This window comes from Gadus chalcogrammus, chromosome 4 (assembly GCF_026213295.1).
Source record: "Gadus chalcogrammus isolate NIFS_2021 chromosome 4, NIFS_Gcha_1.0, whole genome shotgun sequence".
Classification (NCBI taxonomy): domain Eukaryota; kingdom Metazoa; phylum Chordata; class Actinopteri; order Gadiformes; family Gadidae; genus Gadus; species Gadus chalcogrammus.
The window spans coordinates 10,485,517-10,504,733 of record NC_079415.1 but is presented as its reverse complement, the minus strand read 5'-3'; the positions used below and the strand labels follow the sequence as shown (position 1 = coordinate 10,504,733).

General features: G+C 43.5%; 1 protein-coding gene across 1 annotated transcript; it reads left to right on the top strand.

Moving 5' to 3' along the window:
• Positions 1–30: 30 nt before the first annotated feature.
• lrrc75bb (leucine rich repeat containing 75Bb) lies at positions 31–17,441 on the top strand. Its single transcript, XM_056587778.1, has 5 exons — positions 31–592; positions 4,078–4,206; positions 11,168–11,280; positions 15,497–15,966; positions 17,431–17,441. The coding sequence occupies exons 1-5, from the start codon at positions 302–304 to the stop codon at positions 17,439–17,441; spliced, it is 1,014 nt and encodes a 337-aa protein (XP_056443753.1). The 5' UTR covers positions 31–301.
• Positions 17,442–19,217: the final 1,776 nt, after the last annotated feature.

Below are 19,217 nucleotides of genomic sequence, written 5' to 3'. Positions count from 1 at the left end.
GTACAGCTGGACATGTCTGTGTTGTATACACTATATACAGTACCGCCGGCTATGACAACACATCGTGGTATCCTGCTGTTATAACAATAGAAATTACTACTAAACTTGAAAAGAAACGTTATTTTAAGATAGGGCTTTTCAAAAGAACAGCGACTTCTTGTCCACCGTACAGGGTGAGGAGGGTTAAGAAGCGGTTGGTGTCGCGTTGTTTCACAAACCAAGTTGAAACGTGCTAGTTATGGCTACATTGCGCCCAATGAATTTGTCTGCGAGTTCATCAAAGCGTCTTCTCTGAGGGTTAATGGGTTCTAAGTTAACCAGACCAAGTAGCCTGGACATTGACGGCCAATTGTCCAAGAGGAGACGTCCGAGGACGGAGGGATGCGGAGACTCGGGGAGAAGTGCAGGCGGAGGTGGAGCAGGCTTCGCGTTCCCGTACCTCACGCTCCGGTCAGACAAGCTCCCAGGGTTGCTGCGGAAAACCAACCATAGTCCGTACGTGCGACGAGTCGCCTGGATCCGTGAGATGCAAACCCTTCTGGGCGACCAGAAGACGGAGCAGGCAGCCGAAGTGCTGACATTGTTGAGAAAGGTGAGGAAGTTTAAATTATTGTAAAGTATTTAGCAATTAAAGGTTAGGAAGTGTCAATATTCTGCAAAGCAAGCTCATGTTTGTACACAATTGTAACCATAATGTTATCAGAACTTACGTTTGAAACCCTACATTTGCATACATATATATATATAGATATATATATACATACATAGATAAACACTGGGGCTAACCCTAAGTAAACAAGTATGAATTTGAATTAGGCTATTAATAGCTACGAAAGATAACATAGCATTGGTAATACTTTAAAATGTGAAAATGTGCATTGTCCTATATCTTCTGTTTTTATTGATCCTTAATTCATTTTTCAAACCATCACAAAGTGCTGCATTCAACAACTCAAAAAAAATAAAATCACTGGAAAACCCAGCCAGCTATTTGCCCAGCCAGTAATTAGCAAGTCTAATACGGTGAAGGTTTTTGTTATCACACACAATTGGAATCAATAGCAATGCACGCATGGATTCGATGTAGAATATTGCATAGCTGTTGTGTAGTTCAGAATCACTATCCCTAGCTTGTGATTGCACACACTTTGCTGTCAGCCACCTAGCTCACAAAAATAGAAAATAGGTCTTTGCTCGCTGAAATTTTTTACCACGACAGAAAAACTCCCCACGTAGATTCCATGCGAAAGATGTACCATTCGGCATTTCCCATTTAACTTCTACAGCTCGGATGGGCTAGATGTCGTACGCTTTTATAAATACACTCATGTTTGTACTCTCTCATAATGACTTCACCTCATTGCATTTCATCATCATCTGTGAGGCAGCCTGTTACAATGCATTGATTTCACATGGCCTCCGAAAAAGGCCCTAACATCTTATCTTAAGTAAGACCCAGATACACACCCTGTTCCTTCGATACAAACTCTCTACGAGAGCTTATAACGAGTCGGATTGCTGATTGCAATGCCATCAACATTTGGCCACGTGTTGGGAGGAGGCTTATGCAATGCTCTTTTCCCTCCTATCTGACTCAAAACCATAACACTGGCACAAGCTGCAGATCTGTGCAGTTAGTTCTGTTGGGGTAAGCTGGAGGTAGGGCTTTGAGACGTTGGATGTCACAGCAGCTGAGCCGCCATCCCTCCCGGGAAGTCATCAGGAGGAGCAAGAAGCAATATCTGTGAGGCAGAATTCGATTAGCGTACCGTCTCTAGTTTATGGCCCTTTAACTTCATTTGTATGGGCTGATATTGAAATTTCTGAAGTGATAATCCATCAAGCTATAAAAAAATGAAAACAAAAAAGAAATAAACAAACACATTGAATATGTAAAGTGGGGCGTAATGAGTAGTGCAGCCATGCATTTAGAATAAGTGACATGCAGCGATGCAGATAGAATAAATAACATGCAGTGATGTAGATAGCATGAGTAACGTGCTGTGATGCAGTTATTATTGAATTTACTCTGAACTGCTCTAATAGCTTTTTTTTGTGTGGGCCAATGGGCTTCAGCTTTGGTCACTCTTTAATGTTGCATGAGCAGCAACCAAGCAGTTTTCTCAGCAGATGGGAGTCTGAGTGGGCAGACCTAGAAGATGTATCTGTAATAGTCAGAATAGAGTGAGTGTGTGTGTGTTTAAGTGTGTGTGTGGGGGGGGGGGGACTTTTTTCCACTGTACTTTCTTAGTGACAAGGCAGACATCATCAGAGACATCTATAAAGCTTCTCAGAGCGCACTCATCATGCCATCCGATGCAACACGCAATTCCAGAGGAGATGTTGCTGATGCAAGTGTACATCTTGAAGAAGAAACGTGATCATCGATCATGTGCTGGAGCCTGAGTCGTCGATTGAACCAATTTAATCTGCATTCAGGACCATCCCCAGCTCCCGGTGTTTCTATGACATCCAGGCCAGCAGCAGCAGTCTGCAGTCTGCTTCACACAGTCCTGGAGGGCAGCCCAGCTCCAGAGAATCCCACAATAAATCCGGCTTGAGAGCTGGAGGAGGGCAATATGCTGATGGGACGTTTCCTCCGCAGCCGCCCGCCCGTATTAGGGCTGTCAGAGTGTGGAGCGTGTTTTACAGTGCGACCCACGACGCCATTGTTCTCCTTCAGGAACCATGACCATGTCAGTTCACAGAGTGCATATATGATATACTTTATGCATTATGTATATTCTTTCAATACATAGTTTATATGCTGTTATATGTGCCCTCTCATTGGTTTAAAAATACCTTTTGAGGGGGGTAAAGGCTGGGAATGAATGAATGCGTGGTGTGCTGCTTACATTATGCTTTTTAGAGTTTCCTCTACAAAGCTTTTATCCTAGAGTAGGTAGAAGTGGGAACAATTTGTATTTGTCTCAAATTTCTTCTGTTTGTATTTAGTCATCTTAAAATATGTTTGTTATAATCGTCAGTGTCACAGCATAGTACAAGGTGTGTGTGTGTGCGTGTTTGTGTGTAGGTTTGTGTGGCTCGTGTGTTTGTGTGTGTCTGTCTGTGTGTGTGTGCATGCATGTGTGTATGTGTGTGTTTGTGTATGTCTGTCTGTGTGTGTGTGCATGCATGTGTGTATGTGTGTGTTTGTGTATGCGTGTGTGTGTTTGTGTGTATGTGTGTGTGTGTGTGTGTGTGTGTGTGTGTGTGTGTGTGTGTGTGTGTGCATGCATGCGTGTATGTGTGTGCGTGCGTGCGTGCGTGCGTGCGTGCGTGCGTGCGTGCGTGCGTGCGTGCGTGCGTGCGTGCGTGCGTGTGTGTGTGTGAGACAGTTGTATGTGTGAATATGCATTGCCCCGACTATAAAGGGTATTTCTGGACTCACTGATGTTGACACTGAAGCCTAAAACACCACCTGCAGCACTTCATGTATTGCACATCCTCTCACTGAAAAGAGAAACAGCCTACCTAATACTGCAAACAAACACCACCTTCACTAACCCTAAACCAGACACCACATTACTCAACACCACTCTAACTAACCCTAACCCGTTACTACACCAGCTGACCCCACCCTGACTAACCCTAACCCACACACCACACCAGCCAACACCATCCTGACTAACCCTAACCCAGACACCACACCAGCTGACCCCACCCTGACTAACCCTAACCCACACACCACACCAGCTGACCCCACCCTAACTAACCCTAACCCAGAGACCAAACCTTCCGACACCACCCTAACTAACCCTAACCCTAACTTACCCTAACCCTGACTCAGCCTGACCAAGACAGCGCGCCAGCCGATCCCTGGTTTCACTAAGCCACCAGGCACCACACACATGCAGGCGATAGCTGACAAACGCACAGGAACGATCCTAGGTAGTGAGGGCGAGGGTCAGGATGAATGATGTGTTACACGGCAGCATTACACAGTGCTTCAACATGATCCATCCATCTCCAAACATCTCTTCTGCATTCAAGGAGCACGGTGGTTCAAATGATTAATCAAAGCCGTGTCTGTAACGGCCGGGTGCTCATGGTTTGTGTCGTCTGTTCTCTCCCCAGGATCTGGGCCTCCAGGCGACGTCCCTCAACCACATCTTGTACAAAAACGCAGCTTTCCTCCACCTGGTGGACCCCATCTCCCACGAACTGCTGCTCCACCTCGCCAGGGACATGCACTGCCCGAAAAGGGTCCGTATATCCCCCCCCCCCCCCTCAAATTAGTATCAAGTCTCAGGGGTTTATTTGCATTCAAATGTAGGCCAGATGTAAGCATACAGGCAATATGCACAAGTCAATAAGCATGTTTATTCAACACACAACTTTGGCTCATTTACCGAAGCCGCCAGCCAGAGTTCTCTGGTGCATTTGTATTCTGCTAGGGGAGTCTGAGGTCCCGAGGCATTCCAGGAAAGGAGCTTTTTTCTAAAGCCCGTCGACAAAAGAGGCATTTGTAAATGAGCCTTGGTTCCTGAAATTGTGCCTTCTGTGCTTATAGAACGAGAAAAATTAAAGTTTAATTTAAGAATGAATTGTATAATATACACTGACAAACTAATAAAACACTTCACAGTTCACCACACAAATATATACTATAATACCACTAGGGTTTTGTTTAGCTATAAACATAACAACAGCCCAGACTTTTTGGTCTTTCAGGTACCCTCAAGGAAACATCGCATTGACTCTCTTTTTGAACCCACAAGAGGATTGGAATTATACCTATTATTGATATTGGTAGTAATGTTTTTTTGGTAATTCTTTGTAATTTATTGCAAAATATTTTTTCATAATGCGGATGGATTGTTGTGTTTGAAACTGACACAACGTTTCAGAATTGAGATGTGGCATAAAAAGGTTTTCACTTGCCTAGGTTACGGTATATTTACAGTGATTTATGATTTAACAGTACTACAACTTGACTTGTTGAGTGAGTCCCTCTCTAAATGGCAGAGTATCAAACAAGAATATCCCAAGATGCATTCTGATGTACAAGCCCTATGGATGTTTAAAGGGGACCTATTATGCTTTTTCGACTTTTATGACCTATAAACGTTGTTATAATGATTGATAGTCATGTTTAACAATACTAAAGTGTCAAATAATGACGTACATGCATTTCGACGTATTCCCTGCTGACAGCCTGGGGTGGCTGTGCAGAGCGCTAAACATTCGGGACAACGTTTGCGATTCAGTTGTTCACATTTCCGGGAAATCATCTACGTAGATGCACTCCTGCCGCACCCCCATATGCCTGGTCAAACTGCCCGCGCGCGCGCTTCAAGGAAGGTAACCAATCACAACGGAGTTGGGTTGGCAGGAGGGGGGCGAGGGGGCGGAGAAGGACGAAACCGAGCGTTGACAGAGAATGCTGAAAGCGCCCAGATGAGAGGAAGAGTTTCCTGAAAATCGACATCGTTTTTTGTGTATGTTTAAACATGACTATCAATCATTATAACAACGTTTATAGGTCATAAAAGTCGAAAAAGCATAATAGGTCCCCTTTAAGGAGATAGCGCCACAACGGGCAACATACGAGCAGATAGTTCACAATTGTGTGGAGCCTGTGTAGTGGCTCGATATCAGCATTGACTTGAACTTTAACCTTGAAATAAGATGGGACAGCTCTTTGTAGTGCTAAAGTTAATATCAGAGAATACAGGGCAGCTACTGGATGCCAGTGGTTGTTTACTGGAGTTGAATCATTAAAGAATTTAATAAAGAAATGACATTTCGGTGCTGTTTATTGCAAGGGCTAAGGAACATTACTCCAATTGTGATATTACTTTGATAATTCCGTAGAGTATGATATTTTTCATCGTTTTTTTATTAGGTATTTCTGAAATGTCTGTTAAATGTTATTTGTTGTCTCTTAAATGCATACAGATATGCATAAATTGTCCCTTAAACTTAAAAAATTCATATCATTCAATTTTGTTAGCAGCTAAATCGGGCCGACATGTGGTGTTTACACTAAAAGAGGGACCTTAATTAAGTTAACTTCTTGATTCAATGAACTTGCAAGGCAAGTTAACAGTCTCGCAGCAATATCTGCTCTTGCCTTAATTGTATTTCGGTTAGAAAAGAAGATAGATAACGAGATAGCTAATTAGAGAAGTACTTTTATTATTCCCACAGGGAAATTACTTTGCGAACTATCAAGGTGAAGAACAAATGGATTATTTCGCTCTGTGATTGGCCAGTCATTTTCCAATGTCAGCCTATCGTGTTCAAGTCCCATCTATCTCTGCTCAAGACGGCAACAACATGTATTCTTCAGATGTTATTGTTTTACTAATATTATAGCAATGAAATGCCTAAGGTATAGCCTAGAAAACACACTGTAAGCTAAACATCGTTGTTTACAAGGCTATATCACAGAATCGGATGCCTAACTTTCTCTATCTCCATATTTACTTGGTATTATTGCTTTACTTATCAGAAGAGCCTTACCCCTTTTTCCACTTAGGCCCAGAATAGGACCATTTTGCTGACAAGAGTGTAAGTGTAATATTCTATTTTTAAAAGATGCAAATTCGGATACATATTTGATATGAGAAGCATTCTTAGTGCAAGCAATTTAGCGACCACGTTTTCTTCTGCAGGTGTTTAATCTGCTCAATTTGGAAATTAAACTTGGCAAGATCACATTTATCACCATTTACTACCTTAAAGCACCTTCTCTCTTCTTTGATTTCCAATGACATTCAGTCAGGCTATCAGAAAGCAATATCATATAATGGCAACTCAGGTAGCTCCTCATATAACAGCCGCCAACTAACACCAAGTTGATGATTAAAACCTCCCGTTAAGAAGCGTTTGAGTCTAACCTCCCCAGGGAAATTCCTGTGAATATTTCAGTGTTTTCCCGAAGCAAGTGAGCAGGTGCTGTTTGAGACTGGACCGCAGAAATTGTACAGGTTCTGTCGGAGACTAGACAGCAGGAAGTTAGCAGGTGGTATGGGAGACTCAAGACAGCAGCAACTTGGATAAGACCTGACTGTGTGTGTGTGTGTGTGTGTGTGTGTGTGTGTGTGTGTGTGTGTGTGTGTGTGTGTGTGTGTGTGTGTGTGTGTGTGTGTGTGTGTGTGTGTGTGTGTGTGTGTGTGTGTGTGTGTGTGTGTCTTAAGAGAGCTGTCTGTGAGCCATCCGCCCCAATATAATTATTAAACCCTAACCGTACATTATATAATATGTAAAACAGCACAGCCTCATCCTCATCATCCTCATCGTCATCCGCTTATCCGGGGTCGGGTCGCGGGGGGAGCAGCTCAAGCAGGGGGCCCCAGACTTCCCTTTCCCGGGCCACATTGACCAGCTCTGACGGGGGGATCCCGAGGCGTTCCCAGGCCAGTGTTGAGATATAATCTCTCCACCTAGTCCTGGGTCTTCCCCGAGGTCTCCTCCCCACTGGACGTGCCTGAAACACCTCCCAAGGAAGGCGCCCAGTGGGCATCCTTACCAGATGCCCGAACCACCTCAGCTGACTCCTTTCTAAGTAAAGGAGCAGCGGCTCTAATCCGAGTTCCTCACGGATGGCTGAGCTTCTCACCCTATCCCTAAGGGAGACGCCAGCCACCCTTCTGAGAAAACTCATCTCGGCCGCTTGTACCCGCGATCTCGTCCTTTCGGTCATCACCCAGCCCTCATGACCATAGGTGAGGATAGGAACGAAGATCGACCGGTAGATCGAGAGCTTTGCCTTGCGGCTCAGCTCTCTTTTCGTTACAACGGTGCGGTAAAGCGAACGCAATACCGCCCCCGCTGCTCCGATTCTCCGGCCAATCTCACGCTCCATAGTACCCTCACTCGCGAACAAGACCCCGAGGTACTTGAACTCCTTCACTTGGGCTAAGGACTCATTTCCTACCCGGAGTAAGCAATCCACCGGTTTCCTGCTAAGAGTCATGGCCTCAGATTTAGCGGTGCTGATCCTCATCCCAGCCGCTTCACACTCGGCCGCCAGCCGATCCAGTGAGTGCTGAAGGTCACAGGCCGATGATCCAATGAGGACCACATCATCTGCAAAAAGCAGTGACGAGATCCTCAGACCACCGGACTGCAACCCCTCCCCACCACGACTACGCCTCGATATCCTGTCCATGTATATCACCAACAGGATTGGTGACAAGGCGCAGCCATTAGAACCAAATTAATTTGTACGTCTAAAAATATATACTACTTATTATATAATGTATAATTATCTGAACCTATCCATATATTATTATACTATATAATAATATAAGCATAGCTATTAGAAGCATATTGAATTGTAGATATGATATTATGTTATATATTGTGTATTGATATATATAAGTCTGCCTTTTTGTGGACTTCCAACACCATCGCCCCGGAAGTCCTCCCCTCCAAACCCCCCTGCTAATTTTACCAGCGAGTAGAGTGTACTGTACAGTGTAGGTTAGTGCACAGTTTATGAGTACTGCACTGCTTCTGTCCCACCTCTCTGCGGGTCACAAACGGACAGACATCCAGGACCCGGACACTCAGCCCTGCAGCCCTGCAGCCCCCCAGCGGTTTGTGCTGTCCTCTCTGCCCTTCTCCCTCCACAACAACGACTGCATCTTCAAAGGTCATCGCTTCCCCAAGAGGTCAGATGTTCCTCAGGAGGTCCTCGGTTCCTCAGGAGATCATCGGTTCCTTAGGAGGGCGTCTCTCAACTTTCAGGGGTCCATATCTCACCTCAGGAGGTCATCTCTCACCTCAGGAGGTCATCTCTCACCTCAGGAGGTCATCTATCACCCCAGGAGGTCATCTCTCACCTCAGGAGGTCATCTATCACCTCAGGAGGTCATCTATCACCTCAGGAGGTCATCTCTCACCTCAGGAGGTCATCTATCACCTCAGGAGGTCATCTCTCACCTCAGGAGTTCATCTCTCACCTCAGGAGTTCCTCTATCACCTCAGGAGGTCATCTATCACCTCAGGAGGACATCTCCCACCTCAGGAGGTCATCAGCCTCATCTGGGACGGTGACGAGCCTGACTACAGAACAGACAGGAGGTTAAACAGCTGGCCCTCAGGTGTGGACAGAACAACCTGGTGCTGAATGCGCTCCCAACCAGTGGATATGATGGTGGAAATCACGAGGAGCCCCCCACAACACTGCCCTTTCTCACTTCTCGCTTCTGGGAGCTACCATCTTACAGGACCCAGAGTGGGTGTCCAACAAAGAAACAATCATCAAAAAGGCCCGGCCAACGATACTGCTGATCCAGTTCTACTCTGCATCGATCCAGCCAGCTCTCAGTCTGCACATCCAGCACTGTCTGCTTTGGATAGGCCAGCAATCAGAAGGAGAACAGACTGAACGGGAATGCAGCAAAAATTAATGGTACCAACCTGCCGTCCATTCAGGACTTATACATGTCCAGAATTACTGCCAACCTGCCGTCCATTCAGGACTTATACATGTCCAGAACTACTGCCAACCTGCCGTCCATTCAGGACTTATACAGGTCCAGAACTACTGCCAACCTGCCGTCCATTCAGGACTTATACAGGTCCAGAACTACTGCCAACCTGCCGTCCATTCAGGACTTATACAGGTCCAGAACCACAGCCAACCAGCCGTCCATTCAGGACTTATACTTGTCCAGAACTGCCGTCCATTCAGGACTTATACAGGTCTAGAATTGGTGTGAGCCTGCCCTCCATAGTCGGAAACGGCCCACTTAGAGTGCCCAGTCATGAGAACCGTATTATTGTATATCGTTAGCCTTATAGCATAATTGCCCAAGTCAAATTTTTGCCAAATTGTGCTTTCTAATGTTACTCCACTCTCCTAATGCTGCTGATTCACTGTACCTCATTGGCTATATGCTAAGACAATCTGATTGCTCTTTGCATTCCATAAGCACTATCTGCCTGAGTCATCTATTTGACTTTTTGTTTACTTCGACAAAAGATGAACCTTAAAATATGACTTAGGCAATTATGCTCTGAGGCTAACGATATCTGACATTATATTATTTAATATAGTATATAATATACATAAGTAGTAGAAGGAGAACCATATTTTATTGTATAGCTGATATCATATCATAAATATCAGATATATTATAAATGATATAAAATACTGTATATTAGTAGAGCCCGGGCATAACAACCATACCAACCATTGTATAAGGACTTTATAGAAACAAACCAATTTCATTTTTCTTAAAATGTTCATATTGTTGTTAACATGAAGCAAATCCTGGAAACTAGTCTCATCAGGCACCTTTAGAAGTATATTCATTCCTCAATCTCTGAGGTTTTTACAGCAGAGGATGAGAGGATGTGTGTGCGTGGTCATGGCTGGATCATCAAGGAAAAGGAGTGGGTTGGTTAGTCGCCAGAGGCTCAACGGCCTGTCTTTCTTATTCTCCCCCTCGCTCCCCCTCTCTTTCGCTGCGTTGCCTCTTTCTTGTTGTTGTGTTGTAGCATTAATTAGATTTACCCTGCTCTGCTTCACTCAATCTGTTTAAAGGAAAGAGAGAGGGACAGAGGAAGAGAGAGAGAGAGAGAGACAGAGAGAGAGAAAAAGAGAGAGAGTGGAAGAGAGAGAGCGAGAGACAGAGAGAGGAAGAGACAGAGAGAGAGAGGAAGACAGAGAGAGTGAGGGACCGACGGAGGGAGGCGAAGTAGAAAGCAAGATATTGGTCCAACGTGACAAGAGTGAAATTCGTTAAAAACAAACAACAACAACAATAATAAAACCACAAAACACTGCAACAACATGAAATAATGAGGTTCTTCCAATATATATAATTTCATTTACTGTTTTGATCCGGACCCACTACCACACGACAATGAGTCATTCTGTTCAGGTGTGGTCATGTACTGTATTTAAGTTCCGTCGCCTCCTCATTATTGTTGTGAGTGTGTTTCTGTCTGTGTACATGAAGTTAAGCTGCCTTTTGCATACCACTCTTCGAGGTCTGGTGCTCTCTGCGTTTGGGTCCAGCTCCCTTCCCAAGCCGTGACCGATGCATATGAATTCACAGACACGACCCAATTGACGATTGCTTACAAATTACTGATTGCTTCCCTCCTTGAGGCGAACACTTGTATGCGGGGGGGGGTGAGGGAAACCCCATTAGCATTCTTTCTGTTCTATCGCTAATCCATATGGGCTCTTGACCCAATGCAGGAGGCGGAGTCCTTAAAGTCCACCAACAAGATGTGCAGACAGCTGATGTTCCACCTGACGCCTCACTCCAAGTGGACTCGACAAAGCGTGCCGCGGAGGAAGCCTCAGGCCTGGTGAGTCCATGCCTCCGTCCCTCCGTCCCGTCCGTCCTAACATCCGCTGTTTTTTTTTTTCCGGGACCCCTTTTTTTACTGGACACTTCCATCGTTAGTTAGACAGTGTTTTTATTTATAGTAACTGGCTGAAGTCTAACAGTTTGTTTGTTTCTGGGTAGGCAAGGCAAGGCAAGGCAAGGCAAGGCAAGGCAACTTTATTTATATAGCACTTTTCATACACAAGGCAGACTCAAAGTGCTTCACATATAAACATTGTTATACAATAAAATAAAATAATAGATAAGTAAAAGAAAACATATGCAAAGAAATTAGTAAAATAGAAAGTTAAAAAGGCTTTTTAGTAAGTAAAATTGAAAGTGCAATGTATTTAAGAAAGTGAGAAAATTAAATTGAAAGTTATTTAAGATCAGATCAACAGTCTCTCTGGAACCCAAGTCGGGACTACAACCCGACCTAAAGGACAATATTCTAGGACTCTAACCCAGCTTCTAGGACTCGAGCCCAGCAACCTTTCTCTCTGGTATCAGATCATGTATTTTTCTGGTAAAAATAGAAAATAAAGGGAAAGTTAAAAAGGCATTTTAGTAAAATAAAGGTAAAGTATTTAAGATTTAGCAGAAAGCTAAAGCAAACATAAAAGTCTTCAATCTTGTTTTGAAGGTGCTCAGAGTTGGGGCAAGTCTTAAATCCTCAGGGAGTTTATTCCAGCTATTTGTTGCATAGTAACTAAATCCTGCTTTCCCATGTTTCGTGTTTACTCTGGGGATAATTAACAGATTGGTCTCAGAAGATCTTAGTGTTCTGGAAGGCTTATGTAGTGGAAGCATATCAGTTAAATATTTTGGGCCCAAACCATGTAGGGATTTATAGGTTAGCAACATGATTTTAAAATCAATTCTCTGACCTACAGGAAGCCAATGTAACGATTTAAGAATTGGTGTAATATGTTCAAATTTTTTGGTCTTTGTTAAAACTTTAGCAGCAGCATTCTGAACAAGCTGAAGCTTCCTTAGAGTTTGTTTTGGGAGACCTGTAAGGAGACCATTGCAGTAATCAAGCTTACTAGTGATAAAGGCATGTACAAGTTTTTGTAAGTCTTCTGTGGACATGAGCCCTCCAAGTCTTGCTACATTTTTAAGGTGATAATATGCAGATTTTGTAACTGATTTGATGTGACTTTCGAAATGTAAATCAGAATCCATGATAACCCCTAGGTTTCTGGCTTTGATTGAGGTTTTCAGGGACAGAGAGTGAAGGTGTTGGGTTACTTTAAGCCTTTCCGTTTTAGCACCAAATACAATTATCTCTGTTTTATCCTCATTTAGCTGAAGGAAATTTCGGCACATCCAGTCTTTAACTTGCTCAATGCACTGGCACAGCAGATCTATGGGCCGATAGTCATTTGGTGATAGCGATACATAGATTTGTGTGTCATCAGCATAGCAATGATGGTCAATATTGTTATTATGCATGATTTGCCCTAGTGGGAGCATGTAGATGTTGAATAAAGAGGGTCCTAAGATCGAACCTCGGTAGGTTTAAATCATTTAAGGGTTTGTCTCTGTGTGGCGTTTAGTCATCTTGCAAAGGTTCCGTAGTGACTTACAGGGAATTTACTTGAAGAACCACTTGATGATTGAGCAAGTAGATGTCGGTTGGCTTAAGTCAGACACCACACTGGGTTCAAAACCCACAACCTTTCGGCCGAACCCCTGCCCAAGAGAAAGACAGAAATAGGAACTTAAGTTGGAGAATTAATTCAGATGAGAGATGTATAGAAAAGAGGAAACATTGGACGAACCGCAGATCAACCGAGTTAAAGTCATGGGCAAATTTAAGTTTGCCCATGAGCCGCATAAATGCACTTTCCCTGTTTTAATGACCTTCCATGTAAGAAACACTCCATTCCCGATGGGTGAAGAACGTTCTGGGCATGTAAGCTGACGTGGGAGTGTTAATGCGCGTAGCTTATGGCCCCGGCGTTGTTCTGCTGCTCTGGGAGGCCGTGGTGGGTCAGACCCTCCGGGCGTATTATAATAGGTGGTTATGACCAGTGATTAATCCATGAAGAAAGGAATAAAGTGGAAGCGGTAAATAAATAATGAAGTCAGAAGGAACTGCGAAACGACAGCTTAGCAAAAATATAAATACTGCGGAAAAGGCTTTGCAAAACCACAACACACACCCCCCCCTACCGCACATGTTTGGTTACGCAACAGTCAAACTGTCACACAGTTATTGTTATGAAAAAGCATCTGCTAATGATGATCACGACGAGGCGGTCCCCGAGCAATTAGCCCAGTTTGGAGAGCACTGGTTTGGTTTGACAGCCTCCCACCGCCTGCGTCACGCTGTTTGTTTCCCCCACAGCCAAACACGCGCGCCCACCAGTCCTGCCATATCTCCCCTCCTCACCCCTGTCCCTTCCATCACCCATGTCCCCTCCTCACCCATCTTGTACACCATAACAATACACCATAACAGTACACCATAACAGTACACCATAACAGTACACAATAACAGTACAACAGAACAGTACACCATAACAGTACACCATAACAGTACACCATAACAATACACAATAACAGTACAACAGAACAGTACACCATAACAGTACACAATAACAGTACAACAGAACAGTACACCATAACAGTACACCATAACAGTACACCATAACAATACACCATAACAGTACACCATAACAATACACCATAACAATACACAATAACAGTACACCATAACAATACACCATAACAATACACCATAACAGTACACCATAACAATACACCATAACAGTACACCATAAAAGTACACCACCACAGTAACACAACAGTGCAGCACAACAGCAAACTATATCAGCACACCACAATATGACAACACAACAGTACAACATAACAGTAACATAAAGCAGAGACAGAATGCTATTAGAAGATCAAAAGTGTTAACAATCAACTCTGTTAACCCAAACAAAGACAAAGATTCAGAGTTAGAAGGAATTGGGAAAGAGATTTAGTGCAGGATTTCATATTTTTCTACGCTGTGTATCATAACAGAAATGGCATTGACTTCCAGATTTATCAAACCCATCTTTTTTATTGCCTTTTTTAAAATGTGTGCCTTCAGCACATTTGGTAGCAGTCGGATTGAAGATATCAAAAAAGAAAAAAACGAATTTCATTACTCTTCTTTACTGCAAGGCAATCATCGACTATCCCTAACCCATGGAGCGGCACTGTGCTTTTAATGACGTGAGCCAGCGCTATCTAAGCTGCCATAAAACAGGAGCATGAGCTAAACGGCGACCAATCAGAAGATCTGTCATCCATTGAGGGAGCTAGCTTGTCACGCGCACAGACCTTTGTGACAACAATGTTTGTGTCTCCCGGTTAAAGATTAAGCCGTTTGACTTTGATTGATCTACTTGAGAAACATTCAAAAGTACATACATCTTGACGTGGACAGGTCAAGCAATTGAAGAATAGAAAATAAGAAGTTGGATCCACAGCAAATGTAAAATATGTTTTAGCACGTTTTGTTATGTGTTGTTTCAGTAAGCAGGGCTGTTTGTTATATTTGTATGCACCAATGCAACTGAATCATTTACAGGAACTAGATAGGTGAGAGGGAGAAGGATAGATGGGGGAAGGGAGCTTTGCTTTACGGAAATATGACCTTCACTGGGAATATAACTTTCACAGTGAATGTAAACATTAACCGGGAGCAACCCTTTCGGCTTTCCAATTTTATACGTTTTACTTTTTACTAGTTTTGAAATAGCTTTATACAATCATACAAGTTTTAGAAATACCTGTGTAAGTTCACAATTTTCCCCTATGTTTAAGTTTCGTTAAAGCATATTTCCATATGTCTAGTTTGCAGGTTGGCTCACTGGGTAGAGCAGCTGCTACCATTAAGGCTCAGTCCATACGACATGGACCCGGGTTCAATTCCTGCCTGTGTTCATTTGCTGCGTGTCCTCCGATACCTTCGTCTTTAACTCACGGAAACTCAAGGCAAAAATAAATCTTTAACCAAAAACTTTTATAGACATAGAATGAGTGTGTGTGGAGGAAGATCAGTTCACCCCTCCTGTCTCTGTCGGACAAAGACAAAGAAGACATGAATTCTTAGTTAAACATTCCTTGGCCGGTGTAGGGTATGTTGCCTTAATATTGGCTGAATCGAGATCTCTGTTCCCTGTACCCCCCAACAGCCTAAAGACCACCTTGGACAAGAAGCCGTCGGGCGACGTCGTCAACCTGTCGGGGACCCCCCTCTCGGGCCGGGACCTCCGACGCCTGGCCCGCCACCTGCAGGGCGCAGGCGCGGCAGGCGGGGCTGGCGAGGGGACGGTGTCGGCCGTGGACCTCAGCTTCACGGAGCTGCGGGACGAGGGGCTGCGGCTGCTGCTGCCCGGCCTGGCCGGCCTGCCGGGTCTCACCACGCTGGCCGTCAACGGCAACCGGCTGACGGCGGCCGTGCTGAAGGACCTGTCGGAGGCCCTGAAGGACGCGGGCCGCTTCCCCAGCCTGGCCTGGGTGGACCTGGGCAACAACGTGGACATCTGCACCGTGCCCCAGCCCCTGCTGGTGGGCCTGCGCCGGCGCTACGGCCTGCGCGGCAGCCTGCCCACCATCCACGAGCGGCGCCACGGCGACCCCAGGACGACGGCAGGAGAGGCGGGTCTCCGGGAGGAGGAGGAGAGGGAGGAGGAGGAGGAGGAGAGGGAGGAGGAGAAGGAGGAGAAGGAGGAGGAGAGGGAGGAGGAGAAGGAGGAGAAGGAGGAGGAGGAGGAGGAGAAGGAGGAGGAGAGGGAGGAGAAGGAGGAGGAGAGGGAGGAGGAGAAGGAGGAGGAGGAGGAGGAGAGGGAGGAGGAGAAGGAGGAGGAGGAGGAGAGGGAGGAGCAGGAGAGAGGTGAAGAGGAGGATTTGGGGAGGGGCGGAGCAAACTGTATAGCGGTGAGACTCAGTTAAAGGTCATTTGTGTCGCTTTTCTTTTTGTAATTGTTTTTTATTTATTATTGAGTTTTCTATAGTTCTGTAATCAGTCTGTGGTCAGACAACCAGTCCGACATCCAGTCGGTCGGACAGACATCAAAGCGCATCAACAGAGGACATCCAGTCTGCCAGTAGCAAGTCAACAGACGCCATCCAGTCGGCCAGCCAGCATGTCAAGAGGAAGAGTGGTATGAGACTGTGTGCCAGGAAGACCTCAGTGAGGAAAGGATACCTCAGTAATGGATTGTGCATGTCCTTGTTTCTTCCAATAGGGTTGGGCACAACAACTTTTTCATTATGTGCCGCCCCCCTTTTTTGTTGAGAACTAATTAAAAAGAAGCGTTGGTGAGAAACATACAGTTGTCTCTGATGCTGAGTAAAAAGGTTGTGGTGTTTCCCCTTACAGCCACACACACACACGTACAAACAAATCAAAGGCCACTTAAGCTCTGGCTGGTCAGCCTCAGAACCACACCACAGAATCAGTTCCTCCGAAAGAGAGAAGAAATTAAATGGCAGAGGAATAAGCACTTTTGGTGCTGCAAAAGAGACAAGCTTGGTGCAGCATGAAAGAATAAAGTATTTTATTGAAATGACTGAATTTTCAAATGTTTTTTATATGATATTATATATATGGCTCATTATATTATATTATATATGCTGTTTGAAATGTTGTAATGTTTGTAATCTTGCATGGCATGTTATCCTGTATCCATCTGTTTTGCCCAGAAATAGAGTATGTGTTTAAATGGATATATAAGCACCGGAGAAAAATACATTGAGATAGGCTATGGCTCTCATGTATTGAAGCATGTGAACACTATGATGTGTTTACGACAACGGCTGTAGGTTCTGATATTTATGTTATTATTTAATGTCTGAATATGAATGACATGCTGATCATTTTGAACAAAGTGGAGAATGGAAACACATTATACTGCCAACAGATATTGTTAGGGTGCAAATAAATTCTTTTGTAATGGTAATGTTACGGATAATCGGCAATGCGCAATGGATATGAGATGCACATGTTTGTATGCGTGTGTGTGTGTGTGTGTGTGTGTGTGTGTGTGTGTGTGTGTGTGTGTGTGTGTGTGTGTGTGCATGTGCGTCCATTGGTGTTCTGGCGTGCGTGTGTTGTGTGTCCAAGGGCGTCACTAGGATTTAAAGGCTGGGGGGGCTTAGCCCTTGCAGTGTCTGACGTGCATTTTTTTTCATCACATCTTTAAAGTGGTTCTTTAATTCATCATTTATTACAGTAGAGAGTACAGCAGAGCATCTATCAGGGCCTGTTGTCCAGCTCACTTTCTTTTCTTTACTTGCCTTAAGACCTCCTGAGACTTCAGGATGTCCTCCTTTTTAAAAATATAAATAAGTTAAACAAATGTTAGAGTTGGTATGATTTAAGTCTACATATTGGGGTGAGTTCAAGGAAAATAGGTTAGAAAATGTATCCATTAATGCTCTCTCGGAAACTATTTTAATTAGAGCTGTCAGTTAAACGCGTTATTAACGGCGTTAACGCAAACCAATTTTAACGGCGTTAATTTTTTGATCGCGCGATTAACGCAATTATTATATTTTTTAAAAAAAAAGTTTTTTTTTTCTTTTTCTTTGGCTCAAAACAAAGAAGCAGTAGCCTGACTGCTATGTTCAAATGACATTTGTTCAAAGCAGTCGTTGAATTGCACTATAGGCTCTTTTTTTGTATCGTCCTGTTTTGATCAGTATATGCCAATGTTGTTATCAATAAAAAATCATTTGCACAAGGCAAGCCGATGCACTTCACCATGTTGATAAGATAATTAAAATGAGAAGAATTATGGGACAAAAAAATCAAGGGATATTTAGCATAGAAAAATAATTTGTGATTAATTGCGATTAATCGTGAGTTAACTATGACATTAATGCGATTAATCACGATTAAATATTTTAATCGCTTGACAGCTCTAATTTTAAAGACAACTTCTAATTGTATCAGTATTTATTTCAACTCATATTCTGTCTTATTATGTTCAGTGCAGGCATGTTACGATTTCCTTGACAATAGGCTTTTGAACATCTTAGGGGGGCTTACCCCCCGCCCCCAAAAATAGGCCTAACGACGTCCCTGTATGTTTCTATAAAATAATGGCCATGGTAGATGTGTGTGCTAGATCTGGGAACAAACGGACATAAAACATAGGTTATGAATGTGGAGAGTGTAATGATCGTCTTCTTAGTCTTTCGCTTTCAGACGAGCAGCTCTGTGAATGTATCGATGTACTTAGATTGAGTTAGGGAGTAATCGATTCAATGTAATCAGAGAGCGAGCTGGGAAATGTTCTAGCATTCAACTAGAACAACTGCCAAACTAATATTGTCTGACTTAGCTGTTATATAATGAAATGCTTTGGAAAAAGTGTCTGCTAATATGACTGTAAAATGTACATTTAAAAAAAATAACATATTGTATTGTACTGATCTTAATACACTTTTGATACAGCTGCAAGCAAAGCACGTCCTTAGTTAATGGCCAAGGTAAGACCCGCCAACAGAAAGGTACGGTAATTCCGGTTCAAGGGTCAGTTACTGGCTGTTTCCACATTGTTATCCACTTTCTTTTCTGATTAGAAAAAGGTCTAACCTTTAGAGAACCTACGAAATTTACATTACCATTTGAACGTTTGATTTTTTTTTTCTTTGTAGCGATAATAATTGCAATCATTTATATTAATAATTATAATTAATTATAACATTGTGATGCACTAGGAGATTAACACATTTTTTGCTTAATGTCTTATTAACCCCTGATATCACTGTTATTATATCTAATTGCACTTTTGACACTCAGGGAATAATGTAATATATAATATATATGCAGTTGCTCTTCTTTATTACTAATCCAATGACACTAACTTGTGTTAAGCATGTGAAGATAAAGCTCTTGAATCTTAC

Bases quoted from the DNA above. Each gene is read 5' to 3' on its own strand.
- lrrc75bb (XM_056587778.1), top strand. From the start codon at position 302: ATGGGTTCTAAGTTAACCAGACCAAGTAGCCTGGACATTGACGGCCAA. The intron at 4,207-11,167 runs GTCCGTATATCC...GACCCAATGCAG, and splicing joins ACATGCACTGCCCGAAAAGG to GAGGCGGAGTCCTTAAAGTC. The intron at 11,281-15,496 runs GTGAGTCCATGC...ACCCCCCAACAG, and splicing joins CGGAGGAAGCCTCAGGCCTG to CCTAAAGACCACCTTGGACA.